Consider the following 20,850-nt stretch of genomic DNA (forward strand, 5'->3'; position numbering starts at 1 on the left):
AGGAAGAGGTTGAACTGCGTTTCATTATAAAATTCGACTTGAATTTGCAAAACGCCTCAAAAAATACAACCTTCTACCTTCTGTGTCAAAAATATCTGTCATTGTAATTTATATATTTATCTTTATCATATTTTCACAGAGGCTTACGTTTAATTTTTGGCGCGAAGTTTGGGTGCTTCGGACATAAGTTCGACTGTTTCTGAGTCATTGAAAATTTGTCATTTTAGATGGTTTTTGTTATTTATTATTATTCATTTATAGTTGATTGTTAATTTTCACTCCTGGCCAGTAAGAATATTGTAAGCCAAATAATTTGTACGATAGTGCAAACTTTTTCAGAAACTAGGTACCTACCTGTCTGTTATAACATATTTTTAGTATGAGGTCCATTTATTTAAAAGGACTACTAAAAAGCAGAACCCTCTCATCAAAAGGAGAGGAGGCCTTAATACATGTGAAGGCTGTTACTTTACTTGGGAGTATTGCAATAATGACACTGTCAAAAATTTTGAGAATCTGTATTCCTTATTCCTTTATATTATAAGATAAACAATCTTATTAATTATCTGTATATCTAGTAAATTATAAAGATAAACTAAATTATATTTTAGTTCAACTTGCTTTATCACCTTTCTTATTTTGTTTAATACCATACATCCATTTAAGCCAAAACTGGCTAAAATGTATTTCTAAAAGCGTATCTTAAGACTCCCATATATACAAGTTGAAGTGGTTAAAAAGGCGGTCATATATTGAGGAGAGGCAATTTCCAATATCAATTAACCCTTACATTTCTAGATATACCTAAATTTATTCACAATGGTCCTCATACTGTTATTATTTACTTTACTTGGGAGTATTGCAATAATGACACTGTCAAAAATTTTGAGAATCTGTATTCCTTATTCCTTTATATTATAAGATAAACAATCTTATTAATTATCTGTATATCTAGTAAATTATAAAGATAAACTAAATTATATTTTAGTTCAACTTGCTTTATCACCTTTCTTATTTTGTTTAATACCATACATCCATTTAAGCCAAAACTGGCTAAAATGTATTTCTAAAAGCGTATCTTAAGACTCCCATATATACAAGTTGAAGTGGTTAAAAAGGCGGTCATATATTGAGGAGAGGCAATTTCCAATATCAATTAACCCTTACATTTCTAGATATACCTAAATTTATTCACAATGGTCCTCATACTGTTATTAAGTCTTAAATGAGGTCATAAATTACTTATACAGGGTAAAGAAGGGTTGATACACAAAATACGACCGAAAGGAGGCCTATTTAAATAACAAAAGTATCTGATTTCTGTTTACAAGGGCAATTCTGTGTACTTTTTTTGTTATTTAATATATTTTTTCTCCGTAGACGTTTTGATTTTTTCCTTTTAGTTTTCTTTGGTATAGTACGTATTGATCTTTTATGGCTTCGTTACATTCTCATTATAAATTGAATATTTTGTATATAATATATATATAACGGGGCGAGATTACATTGATTGTTGATTGGGATAATTAATGAATAGTTGGCAATAATGTTTGATGGCTGATTTATTTTTAAGAGCAGGTTACCCCGAATGGAGTTGAAAGTGTCATGACAACGCGAATCGTTATGTTTTGACAAGCGATTCGAATGCGATGGTTGTTTGCAAACCCATATGCTCTTAATCGAAATGAATTATTGTAATCCTTTGATATTATTGAATCAATTAATACAGTGATTTGACGATATTAAATACGTTTTATTTTGAGAACATCTCCATTTAACGCCCACATAGTCTTCCAAATGTCGGTTCAATCCCCAAACCCAACTGTTCGGCATCCTGTTCCTCCGACATATATATAATTATATATGTACTGATATGATTGAATGGACATCATCTTAATCTCTGAATTGATGAACGTCGCGTCAGTTATTCTAGACCGAAACATCAACAGTGTGTGTTGTTATGTTTAGAAATGTGAGCGAACCACGTTGGTTCTGCGCCTAAAATCTTTCAGTGTGTGTCGGATTTGCCGTCCCATCGGATTACGGGAGTGACGGAATAGAGTATATGACATATGACAACTAAAGAAAAAAATCCTTTCAGAATTTGCTTTCGCACTCGCCGTTCTTGTTGAAAAGAACAGTGAATTGACTTTGGCGTATCTCGTCTTACATCCGTATAACTTTTGATCTTTGGCTTTGTACGTGCCCGACTTCTTCCGATAATGTATTACTTTACTATCAAACATCGATATTTTGTATTGCTGCGTTCCAGATATTAGTCATACAATTACTGGTATTCTTTTGCTTATACATAATACTCTAACATATACTCTCTAATATGTCCTGCGTTGGCTATTGTCCTTAAATATTGGCCGCATCGCCGTGATATCCGCATCTGATAACTAACAGATGGCCAATTCGCCCATCACCCCATCTCTAAACAAAATCTATAAGTAAAGCCCTCAATTTCAAAAATATCGATTACGCTATTCATGCAAAAGTATTAATGATACGAGAATGATGTAAATTTGAAATGTTTAGTAAGTTTTTTATAATTTGACTAACCGGTCTAAGATAATGATCAAGTAACATTCAAATATTCCGGCGATTACAATGTATATGTTATAAATAATCTCTACTAATGTTAACTGGATATTGATAATGTATTCATTAAATATAAATCTATGCCTTTAAATGTTATATAAATATTTAATTTGAAATTGACTGGAATTAACGCATGCGCAAATAGAGCAAGTTACAGTTCATGGCAGAAGAAGTTATACCTCTTTGCATCAGCAAAGTTTTACACGCTCGTTACATATAAGTTGCACTATGTTTAACGAACTGTTGTCATCTTTGACATAATCATAATTAACCTTTGTATAGCAAAGAGTGCTCAATAATATGTTTAGTTGAAGTTAATTTTTATCCTCCGGAGGTATTAAATGTGCCCCTGTCGCGTTAGTCTTAAAAAAAGGAATACATAATTAAAAAAAAAAAAAAAATAATAAAAATATAAAATAAAAAAAAATTAAAAAAAAAAAACAATTTTATGTTATAAGTCATGTCCACCAAGTAGAAGTTGAATATAAAAAATATTTTTTTAAAATATTAATATTTAAAAATAAAAACAAATGCAGTCGAAAAATTCTCCGCACGTATTACAAACAATATTTACTGACGTAAATTATAGAATAAAATCTTAATAAGGAATTAGTTAAAACACCACAAGAATAACACACATTAGCCTTTTGATGATAGACTTTTAGCCTAAAATATCTAGAATTAGTCATATTTAATTAGCCATAGTGATAATCGTTGTTTTTGCGTTTTTGTTAAGCATTGATTGCTCTCTTATTGTCTTCGCTGATTTGACATTATAAATTAGAAAAAAAAGTAATTATTTAAAGGTAAAACCTATTATCTTACTAATATTATAACTTTTTTACTCACTCACGGCAGAACGAATGAGCGGATCTGAACGACATTTGGCACAGCGATATATTGTAGTCTAGAATAGTACATAGGGTACTTTTTATCCCTAACACCTGCAAACTCCAACCGGCAACTCTTCTGATACAAGAGAGAATATTAGATTTCAATAGTAATAGACGACTTGTGTAACATACTAAAAAATATATATTGTAATAACAACATTATTAAGACCACCCTGTAAATAACCTCTGGGGCCCTATATAGAAGACGCTTAAAGTTTATTCGACCACGCTGTTCTAATGCGGTTTGGTGGACACGTCATATGTAGGTTTTCTCACAATTTATTAAGATCACAACCGACACCTATCCATTTAATTGAATACTCATACTTTTTTTTCAATTTATACATAATATTATTGTATTATAAATACACATTTTTTTTTTTTTTAGCATTAGCAGCCCGTAAATGTCCCACTGCTGGGATAAAGGCCTCCTCTCCCTTTGAGGAGAAGGTTTGGAGCATATTCCACCACGCTGCTCCAATGCGGGTTGGCGGAATACACATGTGGCAGAATTTCGTTGAAATTAGACACATGCAGGTTTCCTCACGATGTTTTCCTTCACCGCCGAGCACGAGATGAATTATAAACACAAATTACTATGATTTAAATTCACATAAACAAATGAATGTATCTTGATGTCGAAACCTAATTAAAAAAAGCACGTAACTGACCTTTCCAAATACGTTATACACTGTCCCTGTCAAACAGTGTACCTACGTCGTTAAGTAAGTTAATATAGTAATGACTTTACGTAATGAACGTAATTAAACCCGGCGTAAAAAAAAAACTTGCGCATGTAAAATATTACAGAGGTAAACACGTTTGCGTCAGAGACGTTACGTAGAAAAACGAAAACGCCCCGTTATCCCAGTGGCTGCAAGTTTCTGGTTCTGGTTAGGCTAATGAAGGGCAGTGTTACAATCCTGTTTTTCGGGATTTACTTAAAACCGTTGTTTCTGAGTTCTTTCTCGTTGTATCGAATTGCCGTACCATTACACACACAAACTATATATAACATATTACTTAATATAATAGTCGATAGGGATAGAAAACATAGAATAATTTTTATGTTGCATTCAAGGACCTTAAAATTTTATTACCATTAAAGCTAAAGAATTTCACTTCAAAAAACAATGTTACTGAACGTTTATTATTTAAAGCTAAATATTGCATGACTTTTTTTTACACAAATGAGCAAAGACCTATTTTTTTTTTCTTTAGTTTTGTTTAGTGTAAGTAAAAAAAAAAGAAAAAAACAATTAAAGTTAAATTAGATCAAGCAACTTCATATATCCAATTAACGAATGAACAAATCTGAAGTTGCGAACACTGAACGAACATTAGATTGAACATAGCAAGACGTAATTAATAACATTTTGTAATGTTATTTAGGATGTATACTAAGAGGTTAATATTTTATTACTCCATATATAAAATACGGAAAATTTTAAATTTAATTTTAAACAATAAACAAAAGACCGTTCCGAAATAAAAAAATAGAAACATAGGTATCGAATAATAACATGCTTAAAACATTATTTTTGTAGAGTTGAATCCAAGAATAACAAAATTTAATTACATTAGGGTCAGTACAGCGTTTTAATTTTAATACGAATAAAACAAGCGAGCACAACGAATGAAATGTTTACAAACAATTTGAATATAACAATCATATAAAACTTAGAAAATATAATGCGAACCGAACAGTTCTAAAGCAATTCCGTGCATTTTAAATATTATTTTATCGAAATAGAATAAATACAAATGCATTTGCTATTCGAATTATGAACATTAAAAAAAAAACTTAGCTTAACAAAAACAACAAAATTACATTGTAATTAAAAAGTACTGATGATAATCAGATATTTTACCGACAAACAGCAATACTTAGTATCGTCAATAAAGGCACAAGGGACATACCATCTTAGATCCCAATGTTGGTGGCGCATTGGAAAGATGTAGGGAATGGTTAATATTTCTTACAGAAATAATGTCTATAAGCGTTTATGATCACTTACCATCCGGTGGCCCATTTGCGAGTCCGCCTTTGAGTTTTATTTTGAAATATTTTACCCTAATTATTGCATTATTATGACGTTTATAACATAGCAGACGATAATGGAGTGCACCACTACAAATGCCTGTCGCTAATGATGTGCTAAATTGCAATAATTATCTGTGTACGTGAGAGATAAATGGACTGTATTTAGTTGAATAAAAAGGGGGAGTTGTTACCTCGAAATCTGGGCTCTTACTTTTGAAGACACTTTCTTCTTGGGAGCGCTGCCTTGGTCTTTACACATTTGAAGAACACAGCCAAGGGATGGATGGTGTTATAGGAGAAGTAATAGTCTGGCTGACTTTTAAGCGCGGCGCACTCATAATGCACACGTTACCGCGGCCCACAAGTAGAGGGAAGTACGTCATACGTCAAAATCACACCATGGACCAAACAGAATACGCTACAATCTGCCTTCCAACTCCAAAAGCTATAGGATAGGCTTGAATAAAAATCAGAATTCATCATCAAGTCATTCAAAGAAACTTTTACAAGTACTTTTGAACCAAACGGTCGATACTCCAGTAGTTTCAAATGAATAGGATTTTATAAATTACATAAATAATAACAGAGTGAAACTAACAGTCATGTGCATTTTTGCCAGATGTAAGTATATGTATATCACTCATGTGCATAAACGTAATTGAATTGATTTCATTTAACTCTTATCAATTCCTTTTTTCCTTTTACTCATGACGTGTGTGGGGGGGGGGTTTAAAAATATTAAGCATTCCTTGATTCCTTTTGCTGTTTGGAGTATTAGGTTATTGTATATGTGATGAAGGTCTTGAGCATGGACGTGGCTGGATATAAAGGAAGGGGACGACCGATGAAAAGATGGATGGATTGTGTGAAAGATGATATGACTGGAAATAATGTTACTTGTGAGATGACGTCAGATAAGGAAATATGGAAGAAGAAGACATGCTGCGCGGATCCCAAGTAAATTGGCATAAAGGCAGGAGGATGATGATACGTGCTGGCTACGTGGTTCCTACCCAGAGGAGCTATCACAAAGCCCTACCGCCTAGTAAAAATACAGAATATATACCGCAAGAATGATTAAAGCCTAATATCAATTATTTACTCCTATTATGTGGTGCGAAATATAGGGTTCATGCTCCTGTACGTTGACAGTAACTATGTCAGAAATATTAGCTTATGAGAAAATATGTCCACATTGTTTTAACTCATTAACGTGAATAGAAACGCATACAAAACTAACAATTAAACATTCATTCAGGTATAAAACCCCGACTTGTACGGATAGTATAAGAGTCTACGTATAACATTTATATGGAAGAAATAACTTACCGAGAAGAATTCTAGTTTACTGAAGGAAAACATCGTGAGGAAATCTCTCCTCTCTTCGAGATAAGAGGAGGCATTTGCCTAACAATAGAATATTCACAGACTGTTACTTTTAATGGAAACAAATTTAGCCCTAAACTGCAAAGTGTGGAGTTTCCAAAGCTTTCCCAAGCATTAATTTTAAACTGCGAGTATCACCGCAATAATGTTTAATTAAATACTAAAACTAGATGAACTACTTAAACTAAGATTAATAGTTTAATCAGCTTAGAAATTTATGATGGATGGAGAATATAAATTTTGTAACTTCAAGCACGAATAATAAAATTATTCGGACAATTCATACCTTTGCATTACAGTAAAAGGCAGAGTGAAAAAAATTCTAAAAGATATGATGTGATTCAAGAGCTGTTCTGTATGAACTCACTTAATATCTCACTCGTGAAATGTTACCAACTTACGATGTTACAATAATGTTAAATTTAAATTTAAATGTTATAATATCTTTTTTATATAATTCTTACAGAGTAGCACTAGGCCTTACGCCGAGCTCCTCGTGCTCCACAATATCGTCGACGTTTTGCCAAATCTCTTGTGACGTCATAAGATCGATGCGTCGTTCCGAGTACACACGTTTCGCTTTGCATTTACATTTAATATCAATACTATCGTCTGACATGAGACTTCTTCACTACGAATGAAAGTGTATCACGACTGAGCACAATGCTCGCGTTTGTAAGGCCGCGTGCATACATTTAAATATGGCTTACTTCCTAATCCACGGCTCATGGCTGTATATAATAAAAATCGCATGTTTAAATAAATCTGTACTGATATTCTAATAACGAAAGTAACTCGGTCTGTATGTCTGTATCATGCCTGTTATACTTTCACCTGATTGTTATGGAATTTGATACGAAGCTTCAACTCTAAGGCAGCGTTGTTAAATTTTTTTTTATAAGTTATATATACAATTTTTCTATACAAGTTCTTGAATCATTTTCGTCACAAGCTGAACTCGACATACGCGAAGCCTTTGATTCAGCTAATATAATATTTATGTAATTATATATGTATACACAAATAACATATACAAATGATTAATAATGAAAATATCATCATTTTAATACAACGCCACTCTACTTAACTGCTTACTTTATTTTACTTTCAAAAGTACGATATCGACTTCGCGGAAAATCAAGTCGCCATTTTATCACGAATACCACAGATTATTTATACAAGAATTCAATGTCAAATTTGTTTATTTATATTTAATATTCCCACCATTAGAATCGGTTATACGAACTGTTACTTTGCGTAATGTTACTCTTTTGTATTCGTCTATGTGTGTGTAAGTAACACACATAGACGAATATAAAAGACGCGGTTCGTACATCACATTCAGACAAAGCGTATTTATCTTAACGTCGTGTGACATTTCACCAACCTGTACGCAGCACTACTCACACTTATCAGACGTCGGCCGTAACGTATCATGCTCTTTGCTGATATTAAGTTACTATAATATTTTAAGTTACTCGCAAGCTTTATAGATCTTAAATAAGATAAGAATTTGCAGTTGAAATTGCAGCATAAATACAATTGTTGACAACTACAAAGAAATCCTTCGTACCTACCCGTTCCAGGTACGCAACGATACAGAGTACATAAAATGATTATATTGACGGACAAACTTAGAAAAATCTTGTTATTTTGTACTGGCAACCTTATAGGGGCGTACGTAGATTATCAAAGGGCATTTCATTTATTTATATTTATAAAGATTCATGTAATAAAATCACAATTGATATATGAAAAGAACTTTGACGACATTTGTCTCAAGATTGACCTGTATTACGTAACAAAGACAATTTCCTCTATTTTCTATCAACAAAAGTCTTTATCTTGTCTTCATATCTTAATCTAGAATGCAATATTTATGTAAAACCATTGTCATACGAACAAAATCTCGACCGTGACAGTAGTGAGAGTACACTTTCGCTGTTCTCAACACGCGGTTAATTATTTAAATTTACATCTTACCTGCATATGAATAAAGATTAATTTCCCATGGATTAACCATATACGGATATTAAAACAATAACACTCAATTTTGAAACTTAATGATAAATACTTAGAATTGATTTTAAATTGAATTAATATTGTATAAGCGTTCTAGATACGGTCTGATCGATAATTTATGCTGATTAATATAATGCATTTATAAGTAAGGTCACGTAATGCTCAAATTATGGCATTTTACTAAAGTAAAGGTACTGACTTTCTTAACAGATATAATATAGTCTGGTTATCGTTTTTTTTTATTTTTTAGTTTAACTCAGCGAATCGAAGTAGAATTCTTTGGGCGCTACCCAGAAAAAACTGAAATATGACGTCACAATTCGACGAATAGTTATTAAATCGCATTGAGGACAAACTTAAAAAAAAAGTCTTTTATTTAATACAAATTTACTTAATAGTTATAATAGTTTTGGCGGGCGAGTAACTGGGTGACTATCAGGTAGGCAAGGGATCGCTACTGCCCATAGACTTTACGCAGTAACAAATTATAAAAAATCCTTATGTCAATATGCACATACTTTGAAAACGAATATGTTATACCCCTTGTGCCTTGTGCCAAACCGGAAAACAACAATATTGAGTGATGATCTTTAGCGGTAGAATATCTGATGAGTAGGTGATGCCTACCCCGGCGAGCTTGCACTAAGCCGTACAACCAAATAAAGTAGTGTTAAAGTAAAAAGTAGTTGTTAAAGGCCCGGTATATTTTATTTATTATTACAGCACCACCCACCTCATATCCAATGAGCTATCCTAACCTACACCGTTAGTTGCCTGGAAGATAATTTTGAAAAACTAAAATTGTACGCCTCTTTAATTTGCTGCCTGGATCCATGTTGTATTTATTTATTTTCCCTGTATGGTATGCAATAAAGTATAAATTAAAGTAACATGTGCAAGCGATTCTTGAACGCCCCATAATTATACCCACCCCAGACATCGCATTGCTTTTTTATAGTGGGTACTTACTTGACTAGAAGTCGAACCTCAAAAAGTATTTCCTAATGATAATTACGATATTAAAATCTGTTTATAGCTAATTTCATAAGAAAAAAATGTTTGATTTCTAGTATATCGAACCGGCTTCGTACTGGTGTTAATTATACGGTATGGGTGTATCTAACACTAGATATAATGTAGCTTTCTACCAGTGATCATTAGCTCCGGAGATTACCCCCTACAATCAAAATTAGCCTCTTCATAATATTGGCATTTATTTAGATATTTTAAATAAATTCATCCGCTAGAGTCTAGACGCTTAAATCATTACGTCGATAGTATTTAAAGGTGAGCTGAAAATTTCTTCCCTTTAACGTTCTTTATAATTTGACAACAGTTGTCAGTTTGACATTTTGTAAATAAAGGGCATATTATACAATTACCGCAAGCCCTTGAACGTATGAATATTTATCGCTTGTGAGGTAATCGAATTTAATGACAACAACCTTTTGAGGACAAAACAAGGTTACGTATAATTGCAGTAATAGTTATTACGGGTGGAAAAAGTTCCCATATTACTGTCAGTGCTTTCCCACTACTGATAAGGCCTGATAGCTATGAAGAAAAGCGTTATTAATATTAATTTAACATGCATAACATCTTAACATTTGTGCAGCCTTTAATTAGCAAATAAATACTTGAAAATTACGAAAATTCTTAGCCGGTTTTGAATCTTGCAAAACAGAAAAAGTATGTAAAAAAATTCTAGTTTAATAAATACAGCGATCTGAGCATGTTTTGAAACAAAAAACAATCTCAGTTCATTCAAAAACCAGAGCTAATTCCGTATTTTATGTCAATAGTCTTTGGTAAGTCAAGTACACAACACATTTACTTAAATGTTTAACGTGTCTGAAGGAAAAACAAGTTTGTATATTATAATATATGTTTATATTTCAACGTTAAACGTGTATCTGTAGTCACGGGCGCTAGCGCAGGTTCGTTGCCACTAAAATAAGCGCTGATTAATGTCTGATGTCACTTTGCTAATAAAAATTGGCAATGATGAAAACTAAGGAATAACTATATAACTATAAGGAATACAGTATAGTAAGCCTATAAATCAATTTAAATAAAATATTTATAAATAATCATTAAAGGTCGTATAGGTAGAAGTACCTTTTGAGTTATATTCAATCACAGAATATATAATATAAATATATAAATGTAATGAATACTCTTTTGTTTGACATTTTTTATAAATAAAAGTAGAAAGAGAACATATATGTGAATTGGACATGGGAATTTTTAATCTGGGTTGAAAAACGAAAGATAATGGAGGATTGTAATAAAGACTGGAAAATATATAAATATCGTAAACTATATTAAATATTGTTAATTGTTTGATGTTCCCCTTTACTTGAAATGGGTATTCAGTATATACGTTGTAACTGCACTTAATATAGTTTTGTAAAAAGACGATTCAAAATTGCTTTTAAATCCTACTTGAATAGAGTATATTTTAATTTCGATTTTGACTATGTTAATAATTATATGTAATAAAATCTAGTAATAAATTGTAATAGTCAAATCATTGTCCTGTGTTATGTCAATAAGATTTATATCGCCTTATGATTATTGTATACTGTTTATATTTAAGGACCTACGAGACTTGCAATTCAACCGCACCGATCGATCTTCTCGTCTTCTCCATCCTACTTAACATTATCGAAATGATGATTGCCCTGTTTAAACAACTAAATCATGGATCAAAATTTAAATAATGCTTAACAAAAACCGTTCACAAAGCTTCATATGAGTCACACTCAAATCAATATCCAAATATAATGAGACATACTTCAACCATAGACGACATAACAATGTAGCATAATCTGGATCTGCACTTTGCTTACAAATTACCAATTAACAATACTATTTATAAGAAAATCCTATACTATCAAAACTATCAACAGTTACTGTAAGAGTCTGTCAAGTTTCTCATATGACCTTTGTTGTTTACTAGACTAAGAGTATATGAAACTATTAGTTTGGTAGTTATTTGTAATCACTTTACCTATTCATCGTCACTGAGCCAATTACCTTTTATGTAAGAACAAATTTGGATCTTGACGCAGAATTCTCTCGACTCGTCATGTCGCGAGGACATTGTACAAAAAAAATATATAAAATGCATGTACCTCAAAATTGTAGGAAAAAAATATGTATTCAACATTTAATGTATTTAACTTCAAAGAACAAAGACTTTAAAAAGTTACCCCTTCCTTTTCCCTCTTAAATATGAAATTAACAGAATTTTCTTAGCGATTTTTTCTACTTTCCAGACGAAGTCGTTTTAGCTTTGATGACAAACGATGAAATAATAATAACAAGACTATAGTCTTGTCTATATATATAAAATAACAAGTCCTGGCTGACTGATTCATCATCGCCGAGCGTAAACTATTAAAGTGAGGGCCTTGAAATTTGGTGAGTAGGATCGTTTTATTGAGTCACACTAAGAAAGGAATTTTGGATATTCAACCACTAAGGGGGTGAAATAGGGGTTGAAAGTTTGTATGGAAGTCCGTCATTTTTTAAATTAGGAACATGATATATATATAAAAGCAATACGTCACCGAACAATAAAAGTTGGTTTTCAACATTATTATAATCTGATAAATATATTGTGTCAAATTTATAAGCACAGATGTCATCAAAAATAGATACGCAATAACACCTCTTCAGTAGACTAATCGTACTTACGACGCAAAACCGAAAAACAATTGAACGTTTTATAATTTTCCTTAATTATTTTCTATTAATAAATAACTCATAAATATTCTATATGCAGCAATAAGTATCTATTGTGTCCTATTTGTTTCACGCTAATGGTATATTATCAGCTTTGTGATAAGGATATCAATAATAACATTAGGACAGCAGGATACGTTTTGTGTCACCTTGTTGGATTGTTTTAACTTGAACGCGTGACGTCGATATGAGCCCGCGAGGCGTAGGTCTAGGTCAGTCGAGATACTAAATTATTTGCATAATTTTATTGATTTATATATTAAGGACATTGAATGCTAAGGCTTCGTTCAAATGATATTAATAATTATTTACCAAGTTGTAAAATGTATCCTATTGCATTTTTATTTATATAAACCAACTGACAAAATATATAAATAGTGCTTAAAATTACGATTTTATGAAAATATGACAAGATTCTGTTGCAATTTAGTGTTCATTTTTAAACTTTTTTTTTAAATATTATTATAGGATTTTTTAATTTAAAAAAGGTATCAACTTCCGATAAGTGTATACCGATGAATATGACATTTGGTATAATAACATACTTTGACTTCACTCTTTGAATATCAAAAACGAGATAACCTATTTTAGTTCGGTACGCATAACCGCGCATTCCTAGGGTATGTGTTTTAGCTTGGAGTTTAGGAAACAAGGAGCGGCACTCACAAAATTTTTAAAAACGACACGGTGATTCTTGTCTAAGTTTGAAATTCGATCGTCGATTAAAATTCATTTTTTAGATATGATATATATCGTATACCATAAACAAAAATTATGAACCCACATTCTGTTAAATATCTACGTAATCTATCCCTTGGAATATCTCGCTTCTTAAATTTAATACATTACTAATTTATATTCAAACCCCTACTCACCTCAATTAAAAGTAAAGCAAATGCTAGAAATACAAGCAATTGAATGAGGTCAAAACGAAACCTGCAACCGAGCTGCTACTCATAATATATAAAGTTGATATAAAATTAAAGATTATTCTTTAAATGTTTTAATTTAAATAATTTTAATTTAATCGATATTTTTTGCAACATGTATAATTTAATGACAAGTGCGACATTTCAGATTGAATAATGATTGCTGCGGTGATATTCTGTAAAAAAATCACTTCGTGTCATTCTCGTGAAATGTTGAAAACTGACGGCAATATAATATTCTGTATGCTTTAAATGTTATCATTATTAAAGTCAATGTCGCGTATCAATTTTTCGGCGGCGAGTTTCGAATTTGTTCTTACAGAATAAGCTCTACTGACTTGATTCCATTTCTGCGTATTGTGTAATATAATATTATGTTCGTTCTGTTGATTTAATTTTTGAAAGCATTTGGTAACAAAGTATTAGTCTTACTTCTGTTAAGTTGACAAATTAAAGAGTACATTATTCACCTAAACCCGTTGTATAAACTCTTTATTATATTACTTTGTATATAAGTATGATAAATTTTATATTATCTACAGCTTATAATAGCCATGCTAAAATATCTGTGACACAAGCTGCAACAACTATAATAATACATTTACCACAACAAAAACATTATGTGTATACGTCGAGTTTTTCAGATTCTGTGTTTTTACAATTATTTATTAAAAAAATAAACATAGAGAAACTTTTTTCACGTCTATGATATATCTATAATATGTCGCTATCTTTTTAAAAGTCTGTTAATTATTTAAAATTAATATTTTAATATTTATAGAACACGATAAAAAAAATCATACGTATTTTTTTAAGTTATAGTCCTTTACGCACATTATGAAACAATGTTACGAATTTTTACGATGCACAGGGGTGACATGAAAACTACAGGGTGAAATTGCTCGCTAAACTGCCAATTAAGCATCGAAATTGATACCATACCATGTACTTGTATTTCTATCTCACTTATTCGTGCGTCAAATGGCGAGACCAATATATTCGGCCATTTTAATTGTATTTGACAATTGATGCCATGTATTTTAACCACACTTGGTTGATATACTTATTTGTTTAAATCATAATATTTATTAATATACCTTTTTTAATCCAAATAAATCACCTATCTCTATAGCTTAACTGAACTCGGGCCGCATAGCAATACAATGGACGCAGATTCGATCCTAAACCTTTAGGCTTTTGTCAGCCCATTCCTTTAATACAAGCTTTACTCTAAACTGGAAGAACAATAGGAATAATAATAAGTAATTCCTCGTAAAGAGAACTATGTCAATATAAAAAAAAAACAACATTAATGAGCGGCTTCAACAGTTTTTCTTTAAATTAAACGCGACCAAATGCGAAAGTTAGCTAAACAAAAAAATCTCCTTCTATTTTATTATATTATACAGTCTTTAATTATACAGTGACCAGACAAACGTCCATTATAAAATTGTCTATGCCCATAGACAGTGGCATTGTAAGACACCAAAACGCATGAAAAAGGCACACATATTAGACATACAAACAACGAGGTCAATCAACTTTGATACGTCATATTATTATTTAAATACTCGAAATACACGTATTAATTGTAATTATTAAAAAATAAATTCTAAAAAAGTAACATTTCTCTATGTCAATTTATGTGAATATACTTAAAATAGTCCTTAAGTCTAAAACTCTCAACGGTATATTCTTGACAATATATATTTATTATTGAGGTTTGATTAAAGAAGTAATAATCAATGTATAAACTCGATACGCTAAGGTTAGGAGATCCTAAGGGTCCCCGCCATATTAAAAATAAATAAATATTAAGCAATGGGGCTCGCAGAAGACAGAATATAATCTACAATTCCTATAATTTTGAGTATCAACTTTCAGCGATAAATAATTATTTCGTTATTCGTTTAAAGAAAATGTTTCTTTTAACCTAACTGTATCTCTTTACACAGTTTCACATATATATTTATATAAATTTTATGTTAAAAATTTCGTGCAGGTCCTAAATCTTTCCCAATACAACGCCGTGTCGGCGCCTTTATTAGTCTAAGTTCGCCTTGCACGAGAGTAAGGATAAACTTGTAATACCAAGTTCCCGACTGCACAAAGTCAATAAACCCGCCTTGAGGCAAAATATGTATTTGGTTGAATGATTGTGTTTGTGTTAAAAATATACTCATATAATAATTATTAAAATCAAAAATATTTGCCTTATTGATTTATTTTGAATTTCATGGACGAAACTAAATTGTTTACGACTGATAGTTAAACCTCAGTTTCAGTCAGATTCACCTCGGTAGAAACTACATTGCGAACCGGTAAGTGATGAATTAAATCTTTCGAAATTACAATTTAAAAGTAAAGGCCATAAGTGTACATAATAAACCAATCAACTTTATTTATTTCCTTTGGTTAAAAGATATTATAAATTTTAATCAGTAATAATATATTTTAATAGTAGTATTTAACGTCAATTTCTAGATTTCATTGCTGTTTTTCCCAATTGGCAGTATACAAACTGCATGCTGCATATATTTACTGCTACTTGAAGGATGACATATTTGGCAAGAAGAAAATTACTGAGTAACTAGACAAACAGACATGGTAAATTGTTTAAGGGCCAGCGATTGATGATTCTTTAACAGCAGCATAACTATCCTGTACGGTCTCATTTTGCATCTCATTCGTCAAATGTTGAAAACTGTTACGGTTATATGCTAATTAAAGTTTATAATTAGTTTTTTTTTTTTTATGTATACGTGCTAATGGGATACTTAATCTGTGTAACTAGAACTCACCCAACCCATAGCAGTGATGCTGTAAAATCATCTTTACATTGCTCATGCACCCCACCTTGGGCGCTAAGAAGTTATTCCCATCGAACAGTACAACACTACTAGCACAACAATACTAAGAATTACTGTTCGACGGTAGAATATCTGATGAGTGGGTGGTACCTACCCAAGCCTTTACAACGAGTAATTATATTCAATGTTACATATCACTTTGACATTTCACGATCGTATTCTGTGGTAAGATTTGAGCTTTGAGGTTTGAGTAACAGAGTAAATCTACAAATAAAGGCTTACCTACATCTAGGTAAACGTCATGAGTTTATCATATGGGTACGCGTGTTCCCAAATATTATCTACATAAACCTACAAGTTGGAACAGACTATAAATCGTTACTCATGTATTCAGGTAATTAATTTATTAATTAATAAGCTATTATTTATTTAACTAGAAATATAACATATTAATGACCACAAAAAGTCTAGAAGTCGGAAGTCTCCGTTATCTTCAAATCGAAGATGACCTTTGAAATACTACGAAACTATACGTTTACGTTTACGTTTTGTAGGCGACTTAAAAAGTTTATCATCCAGAAATCAATAATTGTTACCCGTCTCTTTTCAATCGTCGATATATTTAAATACACGAATTTGCAACATAGCATTGGTAATATTATGTAAACATATATATTTAGTATTGTGTATGTTTGTGCAAGCGGTATAGTTACATAACTAACTCGTTAATGAGGCAACGACTTCTTAAAAAAACAATCTGTGATAATTTATTTATATTAAAAGTAATAATTATAAACAATTTCCAAAACTCGCCGATTATGGACTCTTGTATTACGATATTTGATGATAAAAATACCTTGTTAAATTTAATAAAATAAAAGATAATAAACCAATATTACATAGTCTTAGGAAGTTTGAAATTCAAACCTAAAAATAACAGAAGTATAATTTAAAGCTCACCATTTTAAAATCAATTTCGTAGTAACTGGCAACACTTAACTTTTTAGCACAGAACCAACAATTCACACCACACTAACAACTGCCGAATGCACTCCACTCGCTTTCGTTGCTCGACTCTGCAAAATAAAAAAAAAAAACGACTTAGTGAAAGCGAATCATGACGTTGACCGAGATGATTTTGGCAATGCTTTGTTAGGCGTGTTTTTGCATTATCACGAGGAATAAAATACATTTAAATGTATATTAATTAATTGTAAGTAAATATTTTATTATGATTAATATAATTAAATAAGAAAAACTCTTTAATATAATTTAAACGGTAATACACGGTCTATTATAAAAACAACAACTTGTGAATAATAATTAAAATATTAAAAAACTACAAATTAACGTATATTTGACTTTTAAAAGTAATGTCAAATGAATATTTTACTTTTTTATAAGGTAGGCAACCTGGCAAGTGGGTGGGTGGGCAACCTGATCGTAAATGGTGACCATCGCCTATAGATTGGCATTGTAAAAAACATTAGCCATCCCTTGTAACTCCAATGCAGCACCAACCTTAGGAAATAAAATGTTATGACCCTAGTTACACTGGCCCACTCAGCCTTCAAACTGGAAGACATCAATACTATGTATTGCTATTTGGGTAATATTGTAATATATATTTATATGAATATGGATCAAGCGTGCAGAAAATACACACGTCTCGCACATTGACAATCTTATTTATAGTTTATTTTTGACAATCTATACTTTTTTTACTTTTTACTTTATATTATAAATGCGAAAGTAACTCGGTTACGTCCTCGCGGTTAAACCGCTCAACCGAATTAGATGAAATTTGGCGTGGATATAATTTGAGACCCGGAGAAGGACATATAGGCTACCTTTTGTGGTGACGGTTTGTGCGCTATAGGTACAGTTTGATAAACTTCGCGCAGGCAAAGCCACAGTTTCAGCTTGTAGTAAAATATTTATTAAACTTAACCGTTTTAACACAACGGGGTTAACTTAATACAATTATTTCCGAAACTTCAACCTTTATACGCTTTCCATTTTCTTGATTACGTAAAACCAATTAAAATATTCGTTAAACACTCCTTTTAATAACAAAATAGTGTGTTTTTTTTTAGATTAGCACTTCTTTTAGTTCACAGTCCTAACAGTAAGCCTAACTTCTCAAAAGGCCTTAAATCTTAAAAAAAAAGTTTTATTTTAAAGTTATATCTGAAATTATATCACTACCTGATAAACGCCTCTTTTTAGTGTAAAATCCATAATAAAGTAATTTACATTCAATCTCACAACGTTTCCCTCCATCGAGTATGAAAAAAATAATAAACATGTATTAAAAACCTTTTAACATTTGTTCCGCTTTAAGAGGTTTCTCGAAATAATAATATCTAGTAATCATATATATTTAAAAACAAAAGTTATATAACATAGATTAAAAAATCGACCAGGTGTAAATGAGAATCGTGCTGGTTTCGTAATTAGAACAACCATCGCTGGGTTTTTATAATATATTTTTTATATTATATGATCATAAGTACAATCCGAGCCGAGATCGAGACTCAGTGGCTAAAACGTTAGTATTAAACGACTACGCGTTCAATCCAGGCAAACATTACTTCATTTTCATGTACTGAATTTGTCTTTATAATTGATTTCGTGTTAATTTGCGAAAAAACTCACCATAGTTTATATTGGACGTAAAATACATTTGTATCCACAAACTCGCATTTAAGCAGGGTATTGTAAAAAGCAACAACGAGTTACAACAACAGGCTATTTCTACTTTATATATATATTATGATATCGGTAGGCGAACGAGCAAATGGTCCCTCTGATGGTAAGTGTTCACCACCGCCCATAGAAAATGGCGTTGTAAGAAATATTAACCATTCAACCTTGGAAACCAAGATACACTGGCTCACTCACCCTTTAAGCCGCCTTGCACAAAGCCCTACCACCAAGTAGATATACAATAAATTGTAAAAATTATTTCTTAATTTGTACTTTCAGTTTTAGCATCTTGTCAAATTTAATCTCAGTAGCAACGAGTGTTAAGAAAACAGGGAATGGAATAAAATACGTAACATGCAGCACTATCATATTGTCTGTAGGTCAGTTAATGATTACTTAATGTAAATTTTAAAGTAATACTTTCAGTCGACGCCGATAAAAAAACATCGTAAGTACAACGAGAAAAAAATACACACAGATATTACGAAAACCTAGACTCAATTATTTCCGTTGTAAATTGATAAACTATTCTTTGATATAAAGATTAGAAATAGATTTTTAAAAATCGTCTAGGTACACACATGTGTAACAATAATCCAAGGACTCTGAGTCAAAGCCAATGCTATTTTTTTTTTTTTGTAAACACAAGTAATAAAAGTAATTCTCACTTTATATTATAAAACAATGCAATAAAAAAATATTTCAACAAAATAAACTGGTATGATGGACTTTAAACTTTCACGGTGTGCGTAATCCATTTCCTACATAATACGATTTTTAAGCTGGTAAACTCTGCAGTAGACGACAGAGGTGATCACGACAGAAACTTAATATAATATATAATTATATGACCATGGGAAAAATTCAATTATAATGTAGGAAATTAAATAAATGAATGAATGGAACCTTATTCATGTTCAAATAAGCGGTTCACTCGGACGTTACATTTAAAAAACGACTCAACTAAATTCAACCTTGACATTTTGTTCTTATCCCATTCACTCACTTCAAACCGATATGAAACCTCATAAATGCATGTTGATACAATCGTAATGTTCTAACCACTTATGGTGTATTTAAGGTATCAGTATTTCTGGTGATTTAACATTTGTAATCTCAATGGCGGTCATTATGTTAGATAATGACTCAATAGTGTGTGGCTCGTTTGTTGTAATGGGGTGATACTGACTTTCCCATGTACATGTACGGAAGATGGTAGGAAATGGATGAGAAGGGCCGAAGATCGGGCTCAGTGACGCGCCTTGGGGGAGGCCTATGTCCAGCAGTGGACTAATACAAGCTGTTTATGATGATGCTGACTTTCCCATAAGCTTCTAGATTTCGTGTTCGCGATACATGTAACGATAGATTAATAAGTGTTTTGTCATCTGGTTATATTTGTCGTAACCAATGAAATCGCTTGCCTTTTTAAAACTCTTAATTAACTTATATGTATTTTAATATATGTCTTCTCAAAGTTCTTAAAACAGTAAGTATACATATATCTCAATAATTTTAATGATTTTTTTTCTCGTGTAAAACTAGATTTTTGCCTGCAATATAGCAACGAAACAGTATAGTACGTATTGTAAATAGTTGCCGCACTAATATAGAGACGTATTAAGAGAACATTACCAATGCGTAATCATCAAATACACGAATAATTTAGTTATCACAATTTTTTCCAGACGTGTAGTACTTTA

General features: G+C 31.5%; 1 protein-coding gene across 2 annotated transcripts in view; it reads right to left on the reverse strand.

The window, feature by feature from the left end:
* Nucleotides 1-20,850, reverse strand: part of LOC125068629 (UDP-glucosyltransferase 2) — a 47,589-nt gene that overhangs the window by 18,265 nt on the left and 8,474 nt on the right. For both annotated transcript variants that reach the window (XM_047677871.1, XM_047677870.1), the window contains exon 2: nucleotides 17,399-17,514. In XM_047677871.1, the coding sequence (XP_047533827.1) occupies nucleotides 17,399-17,401 (3 nt within the window). In that variant the 5' untranslated portion in view covers nucleotides 17,402-17,514. The remainder of the gene's footprint in view (nucleotides 1-17,398; nucleotides 17,515-20,850) is intronic.

The sequence above is a fragment of the Vanessa atalanta genome, chromosome 14 (genome assembly GCF_905147765.1).
Source record: "Vanessa atalanta chromosome 14, ilVanAtal1.2, whole genome shotgun sequence".
Classification (NCBI taxonomy): Eukaryota; Metazoa; Arthropoda; class Insecta; order Lepidoptera; family Nymphalidae; genus Vanessa; species Vanessa atalanta.